The sequence below is a fragment of the Centroberyx affinis genome, unplaced genomic scaffold (genome assembly GCF_046629955.1).
Source record: "Centroberyx affinis isolate AG114_WGS23_722 - 3 ecotype Tasmania unplaced genomic scaffold, CSIRO-AGI_Caff_v1 ptg002014l_1, whole genome shotgun sequence".
NCBI lineage: Eukaryota > Metazoa > Chordata > Actinopteri > Beryciformes > Berycidae > Centroberyx > Centroberyx affinis.
In genome coordinates this window covers 84,207-103,495 of record NW_027280356.1, presented here as the reverse complement: position 1 = coordinate 103,495, position 19,289 = coordinate 84,207, and the positions used below count along the sequence as shown (strand labels likewise).

General features: G+C 41.8%; 2 protein-coding genes across 2 annotated transcripts; both read left to right on the top strand.

Moving 5' to 3' along the window:
• The first annotated feature begins 4,800 nt into the window (after nt 1-4,800).
• On the top strand, nt 4,801-5,845 carry neurl2 (neuralized E3 ubiquitin protein ligase 2). The gene is made up of 2 exons (XM_071530996.1): nt 4,801-5,590; nt 5,730-5,845. The coding sequence occupies exons 1-2, from the start codon at nt 4,801-4,803 to the stop codon at nt 5,843-5,845; spliced, it is 906 nt and encodes a 301-aa protein (XP_071387097.1).
• Nucleotides 5,846-7,290: 1,445 nt separating this feature from the next.
• msrb1b (methionine sulfoxide reductase B1b) lies at nt 7,291-8,976 on the top strand. Its single transcript, XM_071530993.1, has 3 exons — nt 7,291-7,424; nt 8,221-8,363; nt 8,896-8,976. The coding sequence occupies exons 1-3, from the start codon at nt 7,370-7,372 to the stop codon at nt 8,974-8,976; spliced, it is 279 nt and encodes a 92-aa protein (XP_071387094.1). The 5' UTR covers nt 7,291-7,369.
• The last annotated feature ends 10,313 nt before the right edge of the window (nt 8,977-19,289 follow it).

Below are 19,289 nucleotides of genomic sequence, written 5' to 3'. Positions count from 1 at the left end.
AAGCTACTGTTAGGCTAATAATGTTTTGTCCCAGCTTGCTGTGGAAGAGCAAAAGGACAGGCCAGTGTTGCCTTATATTATCATGTGGGCTTAAAAGGGAACAGTATTGCCAAGTCCTGTTTGTTTAAGATTTGATGCACACAGTTGATGGATGGAGAATGGTGGAGGACTAACTTGTTGATTTGGTCCTTTCACTATGAGGGGATTTAATCCAGATCCAGCTGCAAAAGGGGAATGTAAAAAAAAAAAGCGAACTTGTAGCTGCAATGAATAGACATCAGGATATTTGTATTAACAAAAGGTGTCAAAAGATGCACCAGCATTTGGGATCCCTAAACAAGATTTTGGTCAGGGTCTCAGGCCAAATCATAGTTATTTAAGGTCAATTTTTCTGGCCATGAGCAACGCAACATTCACTGTGGAGACGTGGCCTAAATCTACAAGCCGTTTGATTGCTACATGGTATCAGAAAAAGGAGGTCAAATTCACAGTGAAGTGAATTTTAGTCTTAAAGATCTTGAATGATACTCCCTCAGTCAGTCCAGTGATAAACTGTATGTATGATGTGTGAGAGTTACCGGTGTCATTTCTTGAAAAACGTTAGAAATATTATCTTATATTATCTTATCTGTATGATCTCTCCCTACTCTCTCTGACTCTGTCTTTTGGGGTTTGGTATGACTGCACAGCTGGAATTATTTGGCAGTGACAAACTCACAGGCCACAGAAAGCTGAAGAAGACTGATGTGGTTTACAGTAAGCATGGATAAGCAAAGAAAGACAAAAATGGTGAATGTAGCAAATATATAAGCAAACTCGGAGAGAGATGTCTATTTTTTCACTGATATAAGTTTCTATTTTAGGGGCCTAGCTGCCATTTGGGATCCCCAACCAATAGCATGTGATGCTTACTGCTAAGACCGGCCCTGAAAAAACAAGTATCAGAGAGCTTTAAACCGTTCCATAAGGCTGCGTGTGAAATGCAGTGCGATCATGTGAAGACTGTAGCTGAAGCACGAAACACAGCATGAAGCATGGGAGTGTTTTCTGTCATTCCTATATGTTGTCAGTGAATGCCTGTCAGCCACACAGTGCTTGTGTATGTGTATGTGTGTGTATGTGTCTGGAGGGTGTGTGTGTGTGTGTGTGTGTTTGTGTGTGTTTGTGTGCAACCCTCTGATCAGACATGGACAGTAACAATCTCAGATTAACATTAATGCGGGGTTTTACTGTGAAATCTGACAAATCACACAGCCGGATTAGCGGCTAAACCAACATTTGGTGGGATGTGTTTTCAACCCAGCTGATCTCCGTGACCCACTGCTGATTGTAGTTATCAACATCACAATCCCTCCTACACAATTGGTGTCTCATTCTTTGTTTGGAGTTATGTTTTAAGCTTAAGGTTATGCATTCATATCTAGAAAAGAAAAGCACATGTGTGAGAACAGCTGTTGCATCAAAATTCTATTGAGTATTTCTTGAAAACAACAAAATCAGCTGACACAGTGACAAGATCTTGAAGCAGTTGTTATCCTTTTAAATGAAAGCTGGCCTCAGATCAGCTGGAACTCTGCACCTGTCTGATGCATGTCAGTCTTCTCACATCTGCACTTTCTTTAAGACTCACATCCACAAGACAGGTCTGTCTGATATGACACTGACAGCATTAGTGGAAGTTTGATTTTAAAGTGACTGGTGTCTTCAATGTTGCAGGATGCTTTCAGCGCGCAATGTCAGATAAAGCGCCCTTTAATGCACTTTGAAACCCTAAGCAATAAATATTCTCACATAGACTCTAATAGAGTAAAATTGCTATTTCTGCAAGGCTAAAAAAAAAAATCCACAGAAATGAAGCAGTCATTCCAACATAAATGCAGATGAGTTGTGTTTACTTACCCGAAAAAAGTAATCTTGTCTTGTGAATGGAAATGTCTCCAGAACCGCTGGTCGGTCACTCGGTGTTGTCTGCTGCTAATTTCCTCTCCATTTGCGTGCGCAACGAGGAGTCTTTCTGCACAGCAGTGAAGCGCTCTCTCTCTCTCTCTCTCACTCTCGCCCTCTCTCTCTCTCTCTCTCTCTCTCTCTCTCTCTCACACACACACACACACACATACACACACACACCTCCCCTTCACCGATTGCCTCCATCCAGATGTGTCATGCGCTGCCGAGCATCTCAACTCACCAAACTGATTATGAAAAGCATGGCCGCACTCACTGCATGATAATCCAGATTAAGTATCCTGCAGCCCCAACATGCGCACACGCACGCACGCGCGCGCACATTCAGAATATAAACGCTTAATTGTACAAAACATGTTAAGAGCTAAAGTTGAGCCTGAGGGTTAAGTAGCATATTGTTTTCATTATTTTAACACGTTTCACATTATTTTGATGATTTGTTGATATTTAACTACCCTTCATATTAATATTTAACCACCATTAATTAACTACCAGTCATAAAATATAATGGCATTTATAATTCTCCAGCACTTTCTCCATATTGTCTCTCCATTATAATATGTCTAACAGAAGGGAGTCAGACAGAGCTCAAAATGAAAAGTTGAATACAAACTGAGATATCCACCATTAACAAACAAAAAATGACACCCACTCTCCCATACTTTCCACTGCTGGCATTAAAGTTAAGCACATTATGGGTTAGTATTGAAGTTAGGAGCCATCTAAAGATAGATATTTGCTTCTAAAAAAAAAAAGTTTTCTGATCATAGAATCATTTACGTTTTTTAAATGTTGCCAGATGAATTTCAAGCAATTATTCTTTCCAAAATAGATTTATAGCATTTTGGAATGAAACACTTAAAATGTTCTCAAGGCAATAGAATCTCTCTGTCACTCTCCCTCTCCCTCTCCCTCTTCCTCTCCCTCTCTCTCACTCTCTCCCTCCCCCCCCCCTACTGTTCTCCATCTTGGCCTACATACAAACACCCTGGAAGCCCTAGAAATGACAATATGAGGAACGGGGCAGAGTAGTGTGCAGGCTGCAGCTGGGGTGAGCCACAATAACCCCCATCCATCACTGACCAAGGGAAGTGTTCCTGAGCAGGCTGGCTGGCTTACTGACTGAATAACTGACTGACTGACTGACTGACTGACTGACTGGGTGACTGTGAACTGGTTAACTGGTGCTCAGCCTTTTTTGGCCCGCAGCCCCCAAAAACCAAAGCCAGGCTTGTTCAAGACCCCGCACTGCAGGCTTAAATGTGCAGTTAGATGAACATTTTACACAAACTGATGATTTATATTTCCCCTTTTCTGATTTATTTACTTGAGGAATCACTAGAAGAAGAACCAGTGCAGCAAACATTCATTATTTCAAGAGTGAAAAGGCATTAATTGTAAACATGAAAATCATGATAATATATGTAGCCTAAGAGACATATATTTCCCTTTACATACATTATTGCAAAATTAGATATCCAATGTTGGAAAAAGGTTATGCCCACTCTTCCAAAATCATTAATTGCACAAAAACGGCAACACTTTTACAGACTGGATCCTCTCTATTTCACAGATGTTGGATGATAAACTTCAATTAATGACTTTTCCCCACCAAAACAGATATATAACATTTTGGAACAGAGTTTTTCCTATTCCAGAAATCATCTCCTGATCCCCCTCAAATCATTTTGTGATCACTTATAGATTCCCAAACCCAGTTCCCAGTTTGAGAACCACTGAACTAGAAAACACTATTGCTCTGTCAGTATTATGCAATCAGTACTGTGTGTGAGAGAGAAGCATTGCCTATAGCTCATATATGAGGATCTATTATTAATACTGCTCTGGCATATCCTAATCCTCTAATTATAGGTAGCTACATGCTATAGCTGGTAGCTCTTCAGTTGATTAGTGATCTCAGTTCCACTTCCTGGGAGGAGATCTCTTCTTATTAATGAATAGGAAAATTTACATCTGCATTAAATTAGACATGTTATGTAACTAATGAGGTATGGAATAGCACCTAATTTATATGCATATATGCATTTGAAAGTATGGAAGTAGCATAGTTTCCCTTTTTTTCAGATAATAATACCTCTTCATATTCTTATAAAGAGGAATAATTCTCTTAATTCCATTATCGTAATAAATCTCCAGAGACTCCTCCACTCCTGTATATTACTTGAATAGCTCATTTACATAAGAATACAATCCAGACAGCATTTGCATGAACTATATTTAGAAAGTAGATATGGAAGGCCTGCTGTTTAACATATTTATCTGGCATATGGTATTATGATAATTACACAGCTATTACTATGACACATGGGATTGTGAAATTAAATGAGCACTGGGGCTCGGGGGGGTTTATTGCCCCTGGTAACCCTACCTCATCCTCTGTGCGTGCGTGTGTGAATGTGAGTGACTGTGTACATGTGCACCCCCTCCCCCCCAACCCTCCTCCAACCCCCCCCCCCCCCCCCCACAACTCACACACACATACCTTGCCATCTGTTGACACATGCAGCTGTTCAAAAATAGCCCTCTACCAGAAGCTTCGCTGAGTGGCCTACAGATAGGCAGATAGGCTCTTAGTGTGTCACAGTGAGTGTGTGTGTGTCTCTACCATGTGTTCGGACCATGTCTGCTACCGACTGTCTCCTCTGAAGAAAACACTGCAAGAGGAAACTAAACTTTCAGTGGGTTTGTATCTTTGCCTTTTTGTCGCTTTTTTTGACAGCTGTCCTACACTAACTCCTTAGCTTTCTCCTTGGAGCTTAACACAGCTTGACAGGCCCTGCAGAAAACTAGCTGAAACTCAACCGTTTTCGAGAAATGGAGCCCTTGTCTGACCAATTTATGGAGTTCCACCCCATCCACGGCACCAACGTGAGGCTGGACCACTCAGGAACCCAGGCCACCCGGGTGGAGAGCTTCGCCAACGGGGTGTGTTTCAGCAAACACCCCCTGAACCCCGGGGAGATCTTCCTAGTAGAGATCGAGGATAAGGAGCTGGGCTGGTGTGGCCACCTGCGGGTCGGCCTGACCGCCCAGGACCCCAGGAACCTGGAGGTGGTTCCCGAGTATTCCCTACCAGACCTGATGGACCTGGGCGACAGCTGGGTCTTCGCCATCACTCGCAACCACAACAAGATCATAGAGGAACTGGGCGCTGGAGCGGAGGGGGGCGAAGGAGCTGGAGAGGAAGGGGGACAGAGGCTCGGGCGGGGGGAGGAACAAGATGGAGCAGGAGGTCAGGGAGACGGAGGAGGCGGCGACAACACCAACAGCAAACCCAAGACTTTCTTCACGGACACTCACCTGTACATCGAGAACTTTCGGATCCCCAGAGACAAGCTGGTGGGTCGGAGCCGGCCCGGACGCTTCAGCCACATTTTGGACGACTTGTATAAGACCAACGCCCTGCCGCCTACGGCCCGACGCAGCCGGATAGGAGTGCTGTACGTGCCTAAGGGGCAAGGCTTGGCCGACATGCACATCGTCATCAACGGGGAGGACATGGGAGCTTCTGCGAAGGGGATCCCCGCCGTCCAGCCGCTGTACGCCGTGGTGGACGTCTTCGCTGCCACCAAGTGTGTCCGCGTTGTCCAGGTGGAGTACGGATGTAAGTGTCCAAATGCATGAAGCTGTCAAATTCTTCTGTTATAAGAGCAAGGCAAACAAATAAAAGGTGATGCATGAGTCTCTGTCAAACGTCAATTCATACTCTCTCTCTTTGTCTTACTCTTTCTCTTTCGCTCCAGTTTCCTCCTTGCAGACTTTATGTAGGAAGGCCATCCAGAAGCACATAGTCCACAGGATGGCTATTGACTGGTTGGAGCTGCCAGAAAGACTCAAACACCTCTGCAAATATGAGTAGTGATGGCTGGACCTGCAGTGAACAGAAACAACGTCTTTTATGAACTCTCTCGCCATTTTTCAAAAAAACAGGTTATTTATTTTCGTAGTGGAACTCTGTTTCAGTCCGAAGACTTGATTATTAAATAGATTTTACAGTAAAACTGAAAGTGTTAACATTTTTGACAATGCCATGCACTCCTAACACCTTAAAACTGACACAATTTACCAGAGATGACATCTGCAAACTAAAATAAATTCAGTCTCTCTGTTTTTGTCTGGGTCTTTCCACATCTATCCTCTCTCCTCACATTCTGTGACATCACTCATCATCACTAACTCACTTTCAAGAAACTTTAAAGGAGTTTTTGGCCATTAGTCACCTGACATCAAAATCATCCACGTGGCCTCGGTAATTCACTAATTCACTAACTCCATGCTAACACTTTAGCATACACTATGTTGCGTGATGGTAGGCTACTAGCATTGTCTCACAAGTGATAATATGAAAGCTTGTGGCAGCTCTAAAGCTAAATTCTGAGTAATCTTAAATCGTACGTGGCTACTTCTGGTAGTTTTGTGTAGGAGATTGGTTAAATTTACACTAAATATAATGTAAGAGATAAAGTATAGCGAGATAGTCATTATTGCAAAATGAGAGAAAAAAAATATTGGTTTAAAATTATTTTAAGTACGTTAAGTAGCTAACATACAATTTTATGACCAAATCTAGCCCAGCGGGATTTTCTGCATGCTAATGTTTTTTTGGCACAAGGTGCTGCAAGTTAACAAGAAAATCGACCATACTCAGATATGACAAGATGCTAAATAGTGGTCTGTGATGTGAAACAATTTGCATTGATTGGCCAATCAGAATTGAGTAGGCCTACTCAACAAAGCAATGTGGGCCTAATTAATAAAAATGAATGTAGGCTAGGCTACTCTTTTGAACTACCAGGACTACTTTCCCTTTTTCCATGGGAAGTGAAGGAAGTAAAGAAAAATCACTATGCAGCGGATGATATACCCTAATTGCTCAACTGAAATAGTTCAAAAATAAACCAGACTTCATCAGCTAAATTGAGTTAATGCAATTTCATTTTAACCCTAACCTTAAACCATGTAATAAAAAACACACATAACTTTGTATTACTAAATCATCAGTCATCTTATTTGTAGGCTGATCACTCATAGTGAATGCCAAAGTGTTGGCATAAAGCAGCTACCAGGGCCTCATGGATGATTACAGTGTCATCAATTAACATCAATTCTCATCAATTAACGGGCCAGTATCCCAGAACCTCCATGTGTTCTTTACAGTAAACGCTCCCAGTTCAGTACGGAGCCTCCTCTCTGCTCTTGTCACGCACTGACACCTAGTGTTAATGTGAGTCTGAGCAGTGGGCGGAGCTTAAATCAGCAGCCAGCCTCACCTCACACACACAGACAGCTGCACGATCCGGTTACCTGGCACTGTCATCTGAGGAAATAGCACACCAGATTAAGTCTTATTTTCATCTGAACTGCTCATTACAGTCACCGCAGCATGTCGTTTTGCCAGTTTATTGGCGGCGAGATCTACAAGGATCATTTCAAGCCAGGTGAGGAGGCGGTGGATGTTATTATGGCTCTGAGAGGCAGTGATGTAACCTGCCTTCAGTCAGGATTATCTAGGATACAGTAGCCTACCGTTTCATGTTTATTTTACTCTCTACTAATATTAGGTTCCGCCTTGCATAAGCGTTTCATCCACCAGGCTAGACTGGTTTGTTTAATAAATATTCTCCCAGGAAAATGATCATTGAAATAAAAAATTAATTTGTTTCCCGTATTGTGTAACAATACAGTGAGGTGCACCAGTGTAGGGAAGGCCACAATGTCACTACACTTTATTACTGTTGCTTTTTAAGGTGCAGAGTAGCCTACTCAGATTACCTATGTGGTAATTTAACGCGTCAATTTTTCCATTCTCACAATCCGTTATAATTTACTTTTTAAAATGAGAATGTCTTACTTTTATTTTTCTTTCATGTTGTTTCATATTTGTTAGGGCAAATTTTGAAGGTAGAAAAGATAGAAAACAAAAGAGGTAGAAAATCTCGCGGCATCTCGTGCAGACAAGCTAAAAAAAAAAGATGCTATTTAAGTCTGCTTGATATAAATGAGACTGGTTTACTGCTCTAAAAACAGCAATGGCCTGTTTCTGAAGTGGGTGACCCCAAAGTACTCCAATGAATTATTGTAATAAAGAGTAACTTTGTAACGTAACTAATTACTTTTTAAGTCGAGTCTCATCTTGTTTATTTATATATCCCTATATCACAGTCAAGTCTCAAAGGGCTTGACATACCATCATATAGGTAAGCTATTTAAAAGTCCCTTTCCCCAACGCTGCAGGTATGTATGTGTGCTCCAGCTGCAGCCACCCCCTGTTCTCCAGCCGGTCCAAGTTCCCCCACTCCTCCCCCTGGCCGGCCTTCACCGACACCATCAGACCAGACAGCGTCACCAAGATGATGGAGACTCTCACTGCCTTCAAGGTCTGATGGCCCAAACCCCCAAAATCCACTAAAATATAAATCTAACATCACTATTTATAAGATGATGAGTCTTCAAAGCCCTGAATCCTATTTTTTTTTTTTTTTTACTACAGCTTAAATTCCCCCACAGGGATCAATAACATTTCATCTTATTGTATCTTACATGGCATATGTTATGACATCCAGTCTACCAGATTCAAAGAAAGCTTTTATTGGCATGAATCAAGTAATACTGAGTGTTGCCAAAACATATTACTATAGCACAGGATAAAATAAGGTACAACACAGATGAATATGGTCCAATAAAGGCTTCAAATTCAGTAATTATAGGAACTTCTTTTTTTGTTCATATGATAAATATGATTATATGCAATGCTCTGGACAATACATAGACAATTTAGTCAGTAATTATCATCCCTGAGATTATAACACAATGAAACATCTGGCAGCAAGTAACAGTGTTTATATACAGTACATTGTTTGTTATATTATCATATGAGTGTGAATGTGTGGCGGTGGTGTGTGTCCTCAGGTCCTGTGTGGGAAGTGTGGCAGCGGGCTGGGCCATGAGTTTGTGAACGACGGGCCGGAGGAGGGACTCTCACGTTTCTGAATATTCAGCCACTCGCTTAAGTTTGTCTCCAATAAAGGTGAGACAACCACAGGCATGAATCCTGGACTGAATCCTGTTTTCAGTGCAACTCTATTAGAATATCATGTTAGTCTAGGGCCTAAGCCTTAGGTCTTTTGGGGCGAGTAGACAAAACTCTTCTTTTGTTTTTTACTTCTGTGATTATGAGTGTTCTACAGTTTTGTAATAATACATGGTACAAGTGTTTGTCCACTACTTTAAAGTCAAAACTGCCCCACCAAATAAAAATTTGCTCAAAGATTATAGCCAATCGCTTGAGAAACTCTATGAATCATAATAACATATTAAGGCTGGCCAACAACATCATCTCTGACCCCAACCACATCCTGAACAGTGAATACAAATTGTTACCATCAAATCGGAAATATAGGGTTCCACGATTTAGTAGGGTTAGACTGAAGCACTCTTTTGTACACCAGTCAATCGTAAAATTAAATATGGACCTTAATCCCAGATCAAATGTACGTTGAAGGGCCTTGAATATTGTCCTTTGTGATTGTAATGATTTGTGATATGTTGAATGTATGTATGTTTGTGTCCTGTCTTAATTTTTGTCTTTTCTGTGATGTTGCAAATGGAGCTGCTGTGATGCAAGAAAAATTTCAAACTGGATCTGACAATAAAGTATCATCATCATCATCATCATCATCTAAACTTAATCTATGTCTATGAAACTGGTTGTTAGCTTAAAAAATCTTTGTCTCTTTTCCAGTTTTGTCTCAAACTACTAACAATCCCCAAAGCATGACAAATATGTCTTTGTGAAAGGTGCTGTAACTGACTCTGAAACTCATTCTGTTTGATAGAAAAGTATAGATTGAATTCACGAGGAGTCAATTTATGGGTTTCTTGTAATGCTTGTAATTCATAACTGTAAAGAGATATCAAGTTGGTGTTCCTGGTTTATGCACAATAGGCACTATACAGTGTATACAGCAAGTTTCATTAGATTCTGAGTGTCCAGTTCTAAGTTGCACAGCCTATGAGCCCCTTTCCTCATCAATCAAAAGTATTTTTAGTGCCCTCATAACGTTTGCGCTGTCACTTTGTCCACTGATTCAACCAATTTTGCAGGAAACTATTTTTATACAACCATCCATTTCTTAAAGGGGACACTTCACAGATTTAGGAAATCATGTTTTAGTCCCTACTGATGCAATATAAATGTATACATCATTTTTATTAGTTGACTGATTTCTGTTACATATAATTAACATTGAATTAATGGTTTACCGCCTGACTTTACATGACTACAGAGTACCAGTATGGGTTTTTCTCTATTGTCTCTGTCCCAGAAAAGGAGGACAAGCAGTAAAGAGCGAGATTGGGGTTCAAACCAGCTGCTGCAGCCCAGTGAGCGGACCGGTCAGTTGGTGACGTGGACGGGGAAAAGGCCTGAGAGGGACGTCCTGTCCGCCGAAGAGTCTCTGACCAGCCTGCAACACAGGGACATGATCATATCTTCAGTATTTCCTTTGCAAATATTTAAACCGGCACATTCCTTGAATACCTCATGTTTAAATACATACTAAGTTCCATTGATATAGCATGAAATCCTTACTTTTATCTCACACACTAAAATGTATCAGCAGACGCATGTCGTTTTAGCTAGATATGAAAGTTTTAGCTAGATATGAAACTGAAAATGTGTTATTATGAGATATAGAAAGTTGCATTTACAGTTAAAAAAAAACTTTATTTTCATGTCATGTAATTTTCAGTAAGCAAGTAGTTACCAGTTATTTCTCCTATCTTTTTACTATCCATTTAACTTTAGATTATGGCAAACTAACAATTCCTCAGCATTGCAGCTGACGTTTTCTTGCCTTTGAAACTTGTCTTTAGCTTTCCCAAAGGTAAACTCAACCATGTTATCTATGCACTAGAAGAAGTCTACATGTCTAGACCGCTCTTGAAAAAATGAAAAATTTTAATATTTTTAATGTGAGAGCATTCAACTGCAAAGAAACTGCACCAGTTGTATGGATGAAGCACTTGTTTCTGGCTCTCTTTCTGTCTTTTCTCCATGTACTGTAAGCTGGTTTACTTGAATCCATCAGCATAATTCCTCAATATCTTTCTCCTACTTATTAAGTCAGATATTTTTTGTGTCACATATTTTGTCTGTTTGTCTTTTTATTTGTTACTCCAGAAAAAAAAGAAAATATAATATAATTCTGTTTGTCAAAACTCAACATGTTAACAATTTAGTGGCTAAAAAGCTTGACATTTTGATTTGTCCTCCATAGTTACTGTATATTAGTGTGTCATATGAAAGAAACAATAAATTATAGTTTAATAGACTGTCTTGTCTGTCGTGATTCATTTTATTTGTGGAGAAAGTCATGAAGGTTCAGGCTTTAAAAGGGAGCTGGTTGTTATTCACAGATCAGCCAGTAGATGGAGTTATCATCCTGCTAAACGAGCAATGCCACAAGTTTAGTTTTATCTTTCACAGTAGTACTACAGCAGGTTTGCTGATTTGGCCTGTGGACTCAATATTCCCTTGCTTTCAATGGCTCTGTAAGCTGTTATTTCTGCTGTTATATTCTTTTAAAATTGTGTCTGGTATTCTGTTTTTGTGTATGTGATATGTGTTCTTATGCTTTTAATTCTAGCTTTTATTATAAAGCACTTAACCTGGTTTTAAAAGGTGTTATATAAATAAAGTAAAGTAAATAGTGAGATGTGGCTTGTATCTGATATACTGCGCTTTTATTTGATCTATATCTTCTGACCGGTTTTATCGACTCATTAGTTCACCCTGCTGTCAGTATATGAGCCCATATTGTAACTGTAGAAGGCTGTCTGGTGCTCAAGAGCCACACATGCTCTTGCGTGACATGAACACAGCCTGTATGTGTTCGCTGTCCTGCATTAATTATGGATGCCGCCTGCTGCAGGAGCTACCAGGGGGCCGGGCGAGATCTGCGGCCCAGCTGCAAGCCATATTCTCTGGGCTCCGGTGGTTGGCAAAGACCCTGAGGTTGAGAGGAGTAGCCCGGCCCGCCAGGCTAGAGACTCAGGGCTATCATTACAGAGAGGAGTACACACACACACACACATGAGCAGAGAAAAATGTGTGTGCAAGTGAACACAAAGCCGTCTTCCTCTTGGACATCTCACACACACACACACACACACACTCTACTACTCTCAAGTGAGTCTCGCACAAATGCGTTTGGTGTCCCACACACTTCCTGCACATTCAGTGTCAAATCACAACTAGCCGGCAGGACACATACACACACACACACACACACACACACACGCCAAAACACACATATACACACACAAACACACACATATACTGCTCTCTGCCCTGTGTTTTATTGGTCTCACCACAGACAAGTTAAGTTTGAAGCGTATTTTCTTTCAAAACATTACTTCTTGTAGTGTGCAATTACAAGAGTTCATCAAAACATTTGTAGATGTAGTTGAACTCTCAGTATCAACAATTTGAATATTCTGGAGCGCCACTCCAGATCCATTCCCCTTCACTTCCTCGTGTTGCCAATGGCATTCAGATGGACCTCAGCCTCACTGTGGCTGAACAGCCTGACCTTGCATTGAGGTTGTTATGGCTGAGTGAATTTCCTCTAGTGTTGTCTTGGCAGGCGTACGCTCAGCAGTTTACCCTTTTCACACAACGCTGTCCGTTTGGTGGATGTTTTTATCCAAAGTGCCTTGAAAAGTACTATAAGTGCACGCATTTTTAACATAGGTGGTCCCACTGCTGATCAAACCCACAAGCCTGGCAGTTCCCAGTACCTATGCTCTGCCCATCAAACTACACAGGGCCTGTTACATCAGACAAGCATAAAAGAAACACACACACACACACACACACACACACACACGCACGCACAGGGAGATGAAACTCTGATCTGTGTATCAGATAACTGAAGTGAAACTGTGATTAAAGGAAAAATGCAGCCTTGGATTTCAGGCAAATCTCAGGCAGCGGTAACCTCAAGGTTAGAGAAGCAGGCTTGTGATGAAATGGTTGCCAGTCCAAATCCCAGACCAGCTGGGAAGAACTGAAGTGATGTAAGATGTGAATGTGAAGACGTCCTCTATACCTCAATAACTTCTGTCAAGGTGGAAAAAGTGAATGTGAGCAAGGAACTTAAAGGAAAAATCCAACCTCGGATACTTTTTCTCTGTTAGATGCATAGTGTAATTTATTTTTTTGGTGTGCCTACTTTCCCTCAACCTGCCTTGTCTACTTCTACTTCAGTTGGTGATTTCCTACATTTCCCAGAATGCCTTTCGACAACCCCCAGAGAACGGACCTGAATTTGTTCCATTTGGCTGTGGGTTATAAGTGTAGGTGGAGAGATTTCCCTGTTGAGAAAACGCGAAAGTCGCATCCCTGTACTCAAAACACATCATGTCTTGTTGCTGCATTGCATTCTGGTCTATTGAGGCTAATGTGGGTGGACAAATTAGTTGGATGGATTTCTTTTCATCTCTGTATGATTGTTGAACGTCTTTTGGTGCAAAATGGCAGCTCTAGAAAGAAGCCCTCGCTCGATCCACAGGAATACGAAAAATACACCACCAGACACGAGCGTTAAAGTGTTTTCGGGTGGATTTTTCCTTTAAGACTGAGACGGTAAACAATGATAAGCCTTGCCATCAGCACCTTACAATTCTTGCACTCAGGAAAGCTGAGTTCAAAGGAGAGTTTTGGCAGTTTCAGAGATGCGTGTGTGTCTCGACCACAAGGAAGTTAACCACCAAACTGGTTTGAACAGTGCGGCAGTTCAGAAAATGCTTCCTCCTGGCATTTTCGCACTGAACTAAGGGACAAACACATTACCTGTAATTTGCATTCTAATCACTGATGTTGCCTGTGTCTCATTTTCATTATTAGACGTCATGCTGGTTTTCATTTACCAAACTGTCGGCTAAACAAAAGTGCTTTCCCAGAGCGAGGTGAGTCAAGGACACCGGTTCTGCTCATGAACTGAAGCTGAATTTCCTCAAAGGGCAAAGGACAGCAGTCATGTAAAGCCGTACTGTGCTGGACCTGGAAATCCTCCTCACTACATTAACCCAGATGTCCCGGGACACTGGGAGACGGAGTTAATGTTTGATTCAGTGGGGAAATGTCTTTATAAAGGCATGACAGAACTCAATTAGGCCTCAGCCACACACCATTAAAACAGGAAAGGGTATTCTCACAGGACGAGTGCATCTTCTGAAAGGTTGTTTCAGAGCCAGGGCAAACATTTGCATTGCACTGTTGCATTCGAGTACACCCAACCACACACACACACACACACACACACACACACACACACTCCCATTTTTGGGTGTTCAGGTGAATCTACTTCTAAATATGAACAGCGTAATTTCAAAAGGCGATATCCACTGCTCTAAAATGATTGATAGCAAACATGAAACCAAATTATGGTACTTTTTAAAAAATGGTTGACAAAACAAATACTTTTGCAGACTGGATAAATGTTATTTTAGAGAAATTGAGTGAAAAATTGCTTTTTTTCCAAAGTGGATATAGCCCTGAAGAATTTTTGAAACAGTCGTCTTCGTATATTTGGGGGTTTTGTAATTTCCTTGGGTTTCAGCTCATGCGGTCCAGATCAGATAAGATGATTATTCAAAATTGTCCCATCAGTCATCGCCGCCCTCCAGCCAAAAAACAGGTGTATGACATCATGGTTATTAGGGCACATTAGACCCGGTTACCCTGCCAAAACACACAAACACACACACACACACACAGACAATAGTTTTGTCATGGGACAGTGGAGCACTGTTCTCTAGATTTAGCCGTTAAAACACCGTTAAACGTTCGAAAGGAAATGCCTCTTCTCATAGGGGCTTTTCCACACCAGCATCATGGTATGCTGGTGGTATCCTGCCTGATGGGAGAGGCAGGCCAACCACTGTTTTAGGAGCAATACATCTGTCATGGCTAAACCTCAGGCAGCAGCGGTTACCTAGATGTTAGAAGAGCAGGCTTGTGATAAAAGGCTTGTCAGTTCAAATCCCACACCAGCTGGGAAGGAACTGGGTGGGAAATTGTGACTGTGTGAAGAAGTCCTCTCCCTCAGTAACGGCTGTCAAGGTGGAAAAAGTGAATGTGAGCGAGGAATTTAAAGGAAAAAATCCACCCTTGGATACTATTACACTTATAATACACAAACACACACACACACACACACAGAGGGAGATGGAACTGTGATCTGTGCATCAGATAACCGAAGTGAAACCTATAATTAAAGAAGAATTCTAACCTCAGATATTCTACTGTTAGATAGGTGATGTTCAGTGTATTCTATAAGTTATTTTGTGATTTAGGGCTGCAATTAACTTTTTTTATTGAACCCACTTTCCCTCAACCTGCCTTGTCTACTTCTATTCCAGTTAGTTATTTCCTACATTTCCCAGAATGCCTTTCGACAAACCCACAGAAAGGGAGCGTGAACGTGTCGCTTTCAAACCAAGGTGAGTGATGCAATTTTGCAGCAAAGAAATTAGATTTTGCTCACCTGATAGTTAGCATGGCTAGCTAGTTCATGAACACCGGGGGATGTCTGTGATTACCACTGCGCCCCTTACTCAAAACACAACCTGTCTTGTGGCTGCATTGCATTCTGGTCTCTCTCCTGCTCCTGTGGGTGGAGAAATTGGTCTCGCTCCTCTTCTACGATGGATTTCTCCCTGTATGATTGTTGAACGTCTCTTGGTGCAAAATGGCGGCTCTAGAAAGAAGCCCTAGCTCTTTGATTCTGAGGGACTGACACCAAAACCTGACGTTTACTGCTGATGTTTTAGATCTGTGAAATATTTTCTGCTATCGAACTCCATTGTAGCTGAGAAATATCTCGATGTGCATCATGTCATCTATGTCTTCAGGAATATGAAAAATACACCACCAAACAAGAAACTGGGCCCAGATATACAATAGAGCTGCAATGATTAATCGATTAGTTGTCAACTATTAAATTAATCGCCAACTATTTTGATAATCGATTAATCAGTTTGAGTAATTTTTTAAGAAAAATAAGTCAAAATTCTCTGATTCCAGCTTCTTAAATGTGAATATTTTCTGGTTTCTTTACTCCTCTATGACAGTAAACTGAATATCTTTTGGGTTGTGGACAAAACAAGACATTTGAGGACGTCATCTTGGGCTTTGGGAAACACTGGTCAACATTTTTCACCATTTTCTGACATTTTATAGACCAAACAACTAATCGATTAATCGAGAAAATAATCGACAGATTAATCGACAATGAAAATAATCGTTAGTTGCAGCCCTAATATACAAGATACATCACCAATAGATGTTTATTAAGTGTTAAAGTGCTTGAAGGTGGATTTTTCCTTTAAAAGAGCAGGAGTCCTCAGTCAGTATACAAGCCCACAGGCAGCTGACCTGTCAGTACAACAGGAGTCAGTCAACATCTGGGCTGAGTTACGCTCCGCTCTCCGTCTTCTAGATGCAAAGTGAATCTCTTCCATCCATCTTTCTGTCCTGACGTCTGTTGCCTATATGGACCGCAGCGCCCCGGTGCACCAGGCGTGTTGTGTGTGTGTTTGTGTGTGTGTGTGTGTGTGTGTGTGTGTCCCCTGTGACTCCGGCATCACCGAGGTCCCAGTGGACCCCACGCATGCGTCGCCATACATCATACTCTATGATCCAGAGCATTGAGCCGCTGTTCAATAGCAGTCAGTTAACAGGCGGCGGGGACAGAGAGGACAGAGAGGTATCGACACCTTTCAGCTCCGGATGGGATTGGAGTTAGAAAGCAGCAAGGGACTTGGTGACTTACTGCTTTTGTTTTCTAGACGTGTTTACGGCTCTAACACTCCACTGTATTTCAGTCTGTATACATGTCATATATGAGTATACTGTATAGACATAGACATAAAGGTATGTTATACCCTCTTATGTTGTGCAGGGGAATGTTATAATATAATTTCACTATATTGCTAGGTGCTGGCACTTCAAACATACATCAAAATTATTTTTCAAAACGGCCGCAGAAGTAGTTCTCGGTCCAGGGAGCTACAGCTAATAGCAATGGAGGAAAAAGGTTCAGGACGGCACCTTGATCCCATCAACACTGCCATCCTGAACCTTTTTCCTAAAGGCAGTAAAGTACGGTGGCCGAGAGAGCTCAACGCACTGCAACGTAAGAAAAGACATGCAAACAGACAAAACACAAGCAAATTTAGAAAACATCTTCATCAATTTGACAACACATGCGCTGCCAATACACACAACACAACCAAATACAGAAACACGCTGCAAGTAGCACAGACGACAACGGATCTGTTTCCGGGGGACACAAAAAAGTGATGAACCCGGCTGGGACACGCTCGTTGTTCAATGAATCATGCGATCACGATGTTAAAATAAACCAAAAAAAACCCATACATTTTAGCTCATTTTCCAACACCACTGACGAGTAGCCGACTTCAATAACTTAAAAAGTCACAAAGCATTGAACAACAAGCCTGTGTCCCAGCCGGGTTCATCACTTTTTTGTGTCCCCTGGAAACAGATCCGTTGTCGTCTGTGCTACTTGCAGCGTGTTTCTGTATTTGGTTGTGTTGTGTGTATTTGCAGCACATATGTTGTCAAATTGATGAAGATGTTTTCTTAATTTGCTTGTGTTTTGTCTGTTTGCATGTCTTTTCTTAAGTTGCAGTGCGTTGAGCTCTCTCGGCCACCGTAGTAAAGGCTAGTAAAGGCATCTAAGAAACAAATCTATAATGAATTGTATGGTGTCTGTATTCTGTATGTTTGTAAAGAAGAAAGATGTTAGGCAAGCCTTAACAGAACACTTCCGCCTTTGGAATACAGGAATAGATATGATTTTGCATCTTTATTGCAAGTTGATGGCAGCAGGTACAGGTCCCACATGCTTTAAAACTAAACCCAGGTCTCAAAGCAACATGAATTTGCACAATCATCACTGTCTGATTTGTCTTCTGTTGGGACAGATTTCTGTTTGGCATGACTGTCTCGTCCCTGGAGGATGACAGGGCTGGTGACTGTGAGTAAACAGCGGCTCTGAGCGCTGTCTCACTGCGTTATCTTCAGCCTGACGGCAGATAACAGCCAAACACATCAAAGCTCGGCGCTCCCTGGGCCGCAGCGACGCACGCTCCAAAACTATTTAATCAGGACCTTTTCTCTTGGCCTCTGCTGCAGAGCTGGAACTGTGATATGCTCTGAAAGCAGATATTGGTCCATGTGTGTGTGTGTGTGTGTGTGTGTGTGTGTGTGTGTGTGTCTAGGGTTGGGGGGGCATGTTTGTTTAGGCTGCCTCTCTGTTTCACTGGGTCAGGCTCAGGCTCATAGAGGTATAATTCTGCGGTCAGGCTGTTGAATCTGTCCGCTTCTTGCTAGTTTTCTAACTTTTCCTGAGGCTCCCTCTGCTCCACGCTCCATTGGCTTCTGCTGCTTGGCTCTGCTCCCTGCTTAAGTTGTCAAATAATGGAAAAGAAGGCCGTTAGGCACGTTGATCAAGCGTTAACATTGAGCATAAAAGCTACTCAAGTCCTCTTCTCCCAGCTCATGCATTCACACAAGCAGCATGACAGAGACCAGCGCTAACATTAGTCATTTTTATTTTGTCCTCGGGTTCTGCAAGCATCTATCAGATGGTCTACCGCTGCGGTGCGTCTCTGTATTTATGGCCGTGTCCGGCTTCTGATATATCATCCTCCTCTGTGGAATTCCTTGCAGAGAGAAGAAGCGACCAGGATGATTATAGGCCAGTTTTTTATTGCATGAATGACATCATGACTGTAGATCATGGAATCCTATGGTTTTGGAAATCCTCTATACACAACGCCGTAAATCGGACAGTAGCTGTAGCGTGCGATCCAAAATTCTTAGCTAAATGTTTGGATTTGATGCAGAGGAAAATGTAAGGTCAACGAAGGGATGCCTGCGTACACACACACACACACACACACACACGCACTCTGTGAGTAGAGTGGAGTGGAATAAGTAAGCCAGTGCACATGCGGCTGTAATCAGCAGGTTTTACGGGTGGTCTTATTACCTTGAATTACACCTGTCAGATAACCTACCAAAGAAGAAGCTGATTGCTCACTGCTGTGGAGTGCAGCAGAGATCGGCTGATAGCTCAGTTGGTATTACGTCACCCGTCGCTTCATTCCTGTGAGTGTTTCTTGACCGTATGAAGACCAAACTTCTATTTATCTCACTTCACTCGCCTAAGATTTACAGTCCAGAGGGAGATTTCAAGCTTTGAATGCCA

Excerpts from the sequence above, each read along its gene's own strand:
- neurl2 (XM_071530996.1), top strand. The coding sequence starts at position 4,801 with ATGGAGCCCTTGTCTGACCAATTTATGGAGTTCCACCCCATCCACGGC. Across the intron at positions 5,591-5,729 it reads TGTCCAGGTGGAGTACGGAT|TTTCCTCCTTGCAGACTTTA; the intron begins GTAAGTGTCCAA and ends CTTTCGCTCCAG.
- msrb1b (XM_071530993.1), top strand. The coding sequence starts at position 7,370 with ATGTCGTTTTGCCAGTTTATTGGCGGCGAGATCTACAAGGATCATTTC. Across the intron at positions 7,425-8,220 it reads CAAGGATCATTTCAAGCCAG|GTATGTATGTGTGCTCCAGC; the intron begins GTGAGGAGGCGG and ends CCAACGCTGCAG. Across the intron at positions 8,364-8,895 it reads AGACTCTCACTGCCTTCAAG|GTCCTGTGTGGGAAGTGTGG; the intron begins GTCTGATGGCCC and ends GTGTGTCCTCAG.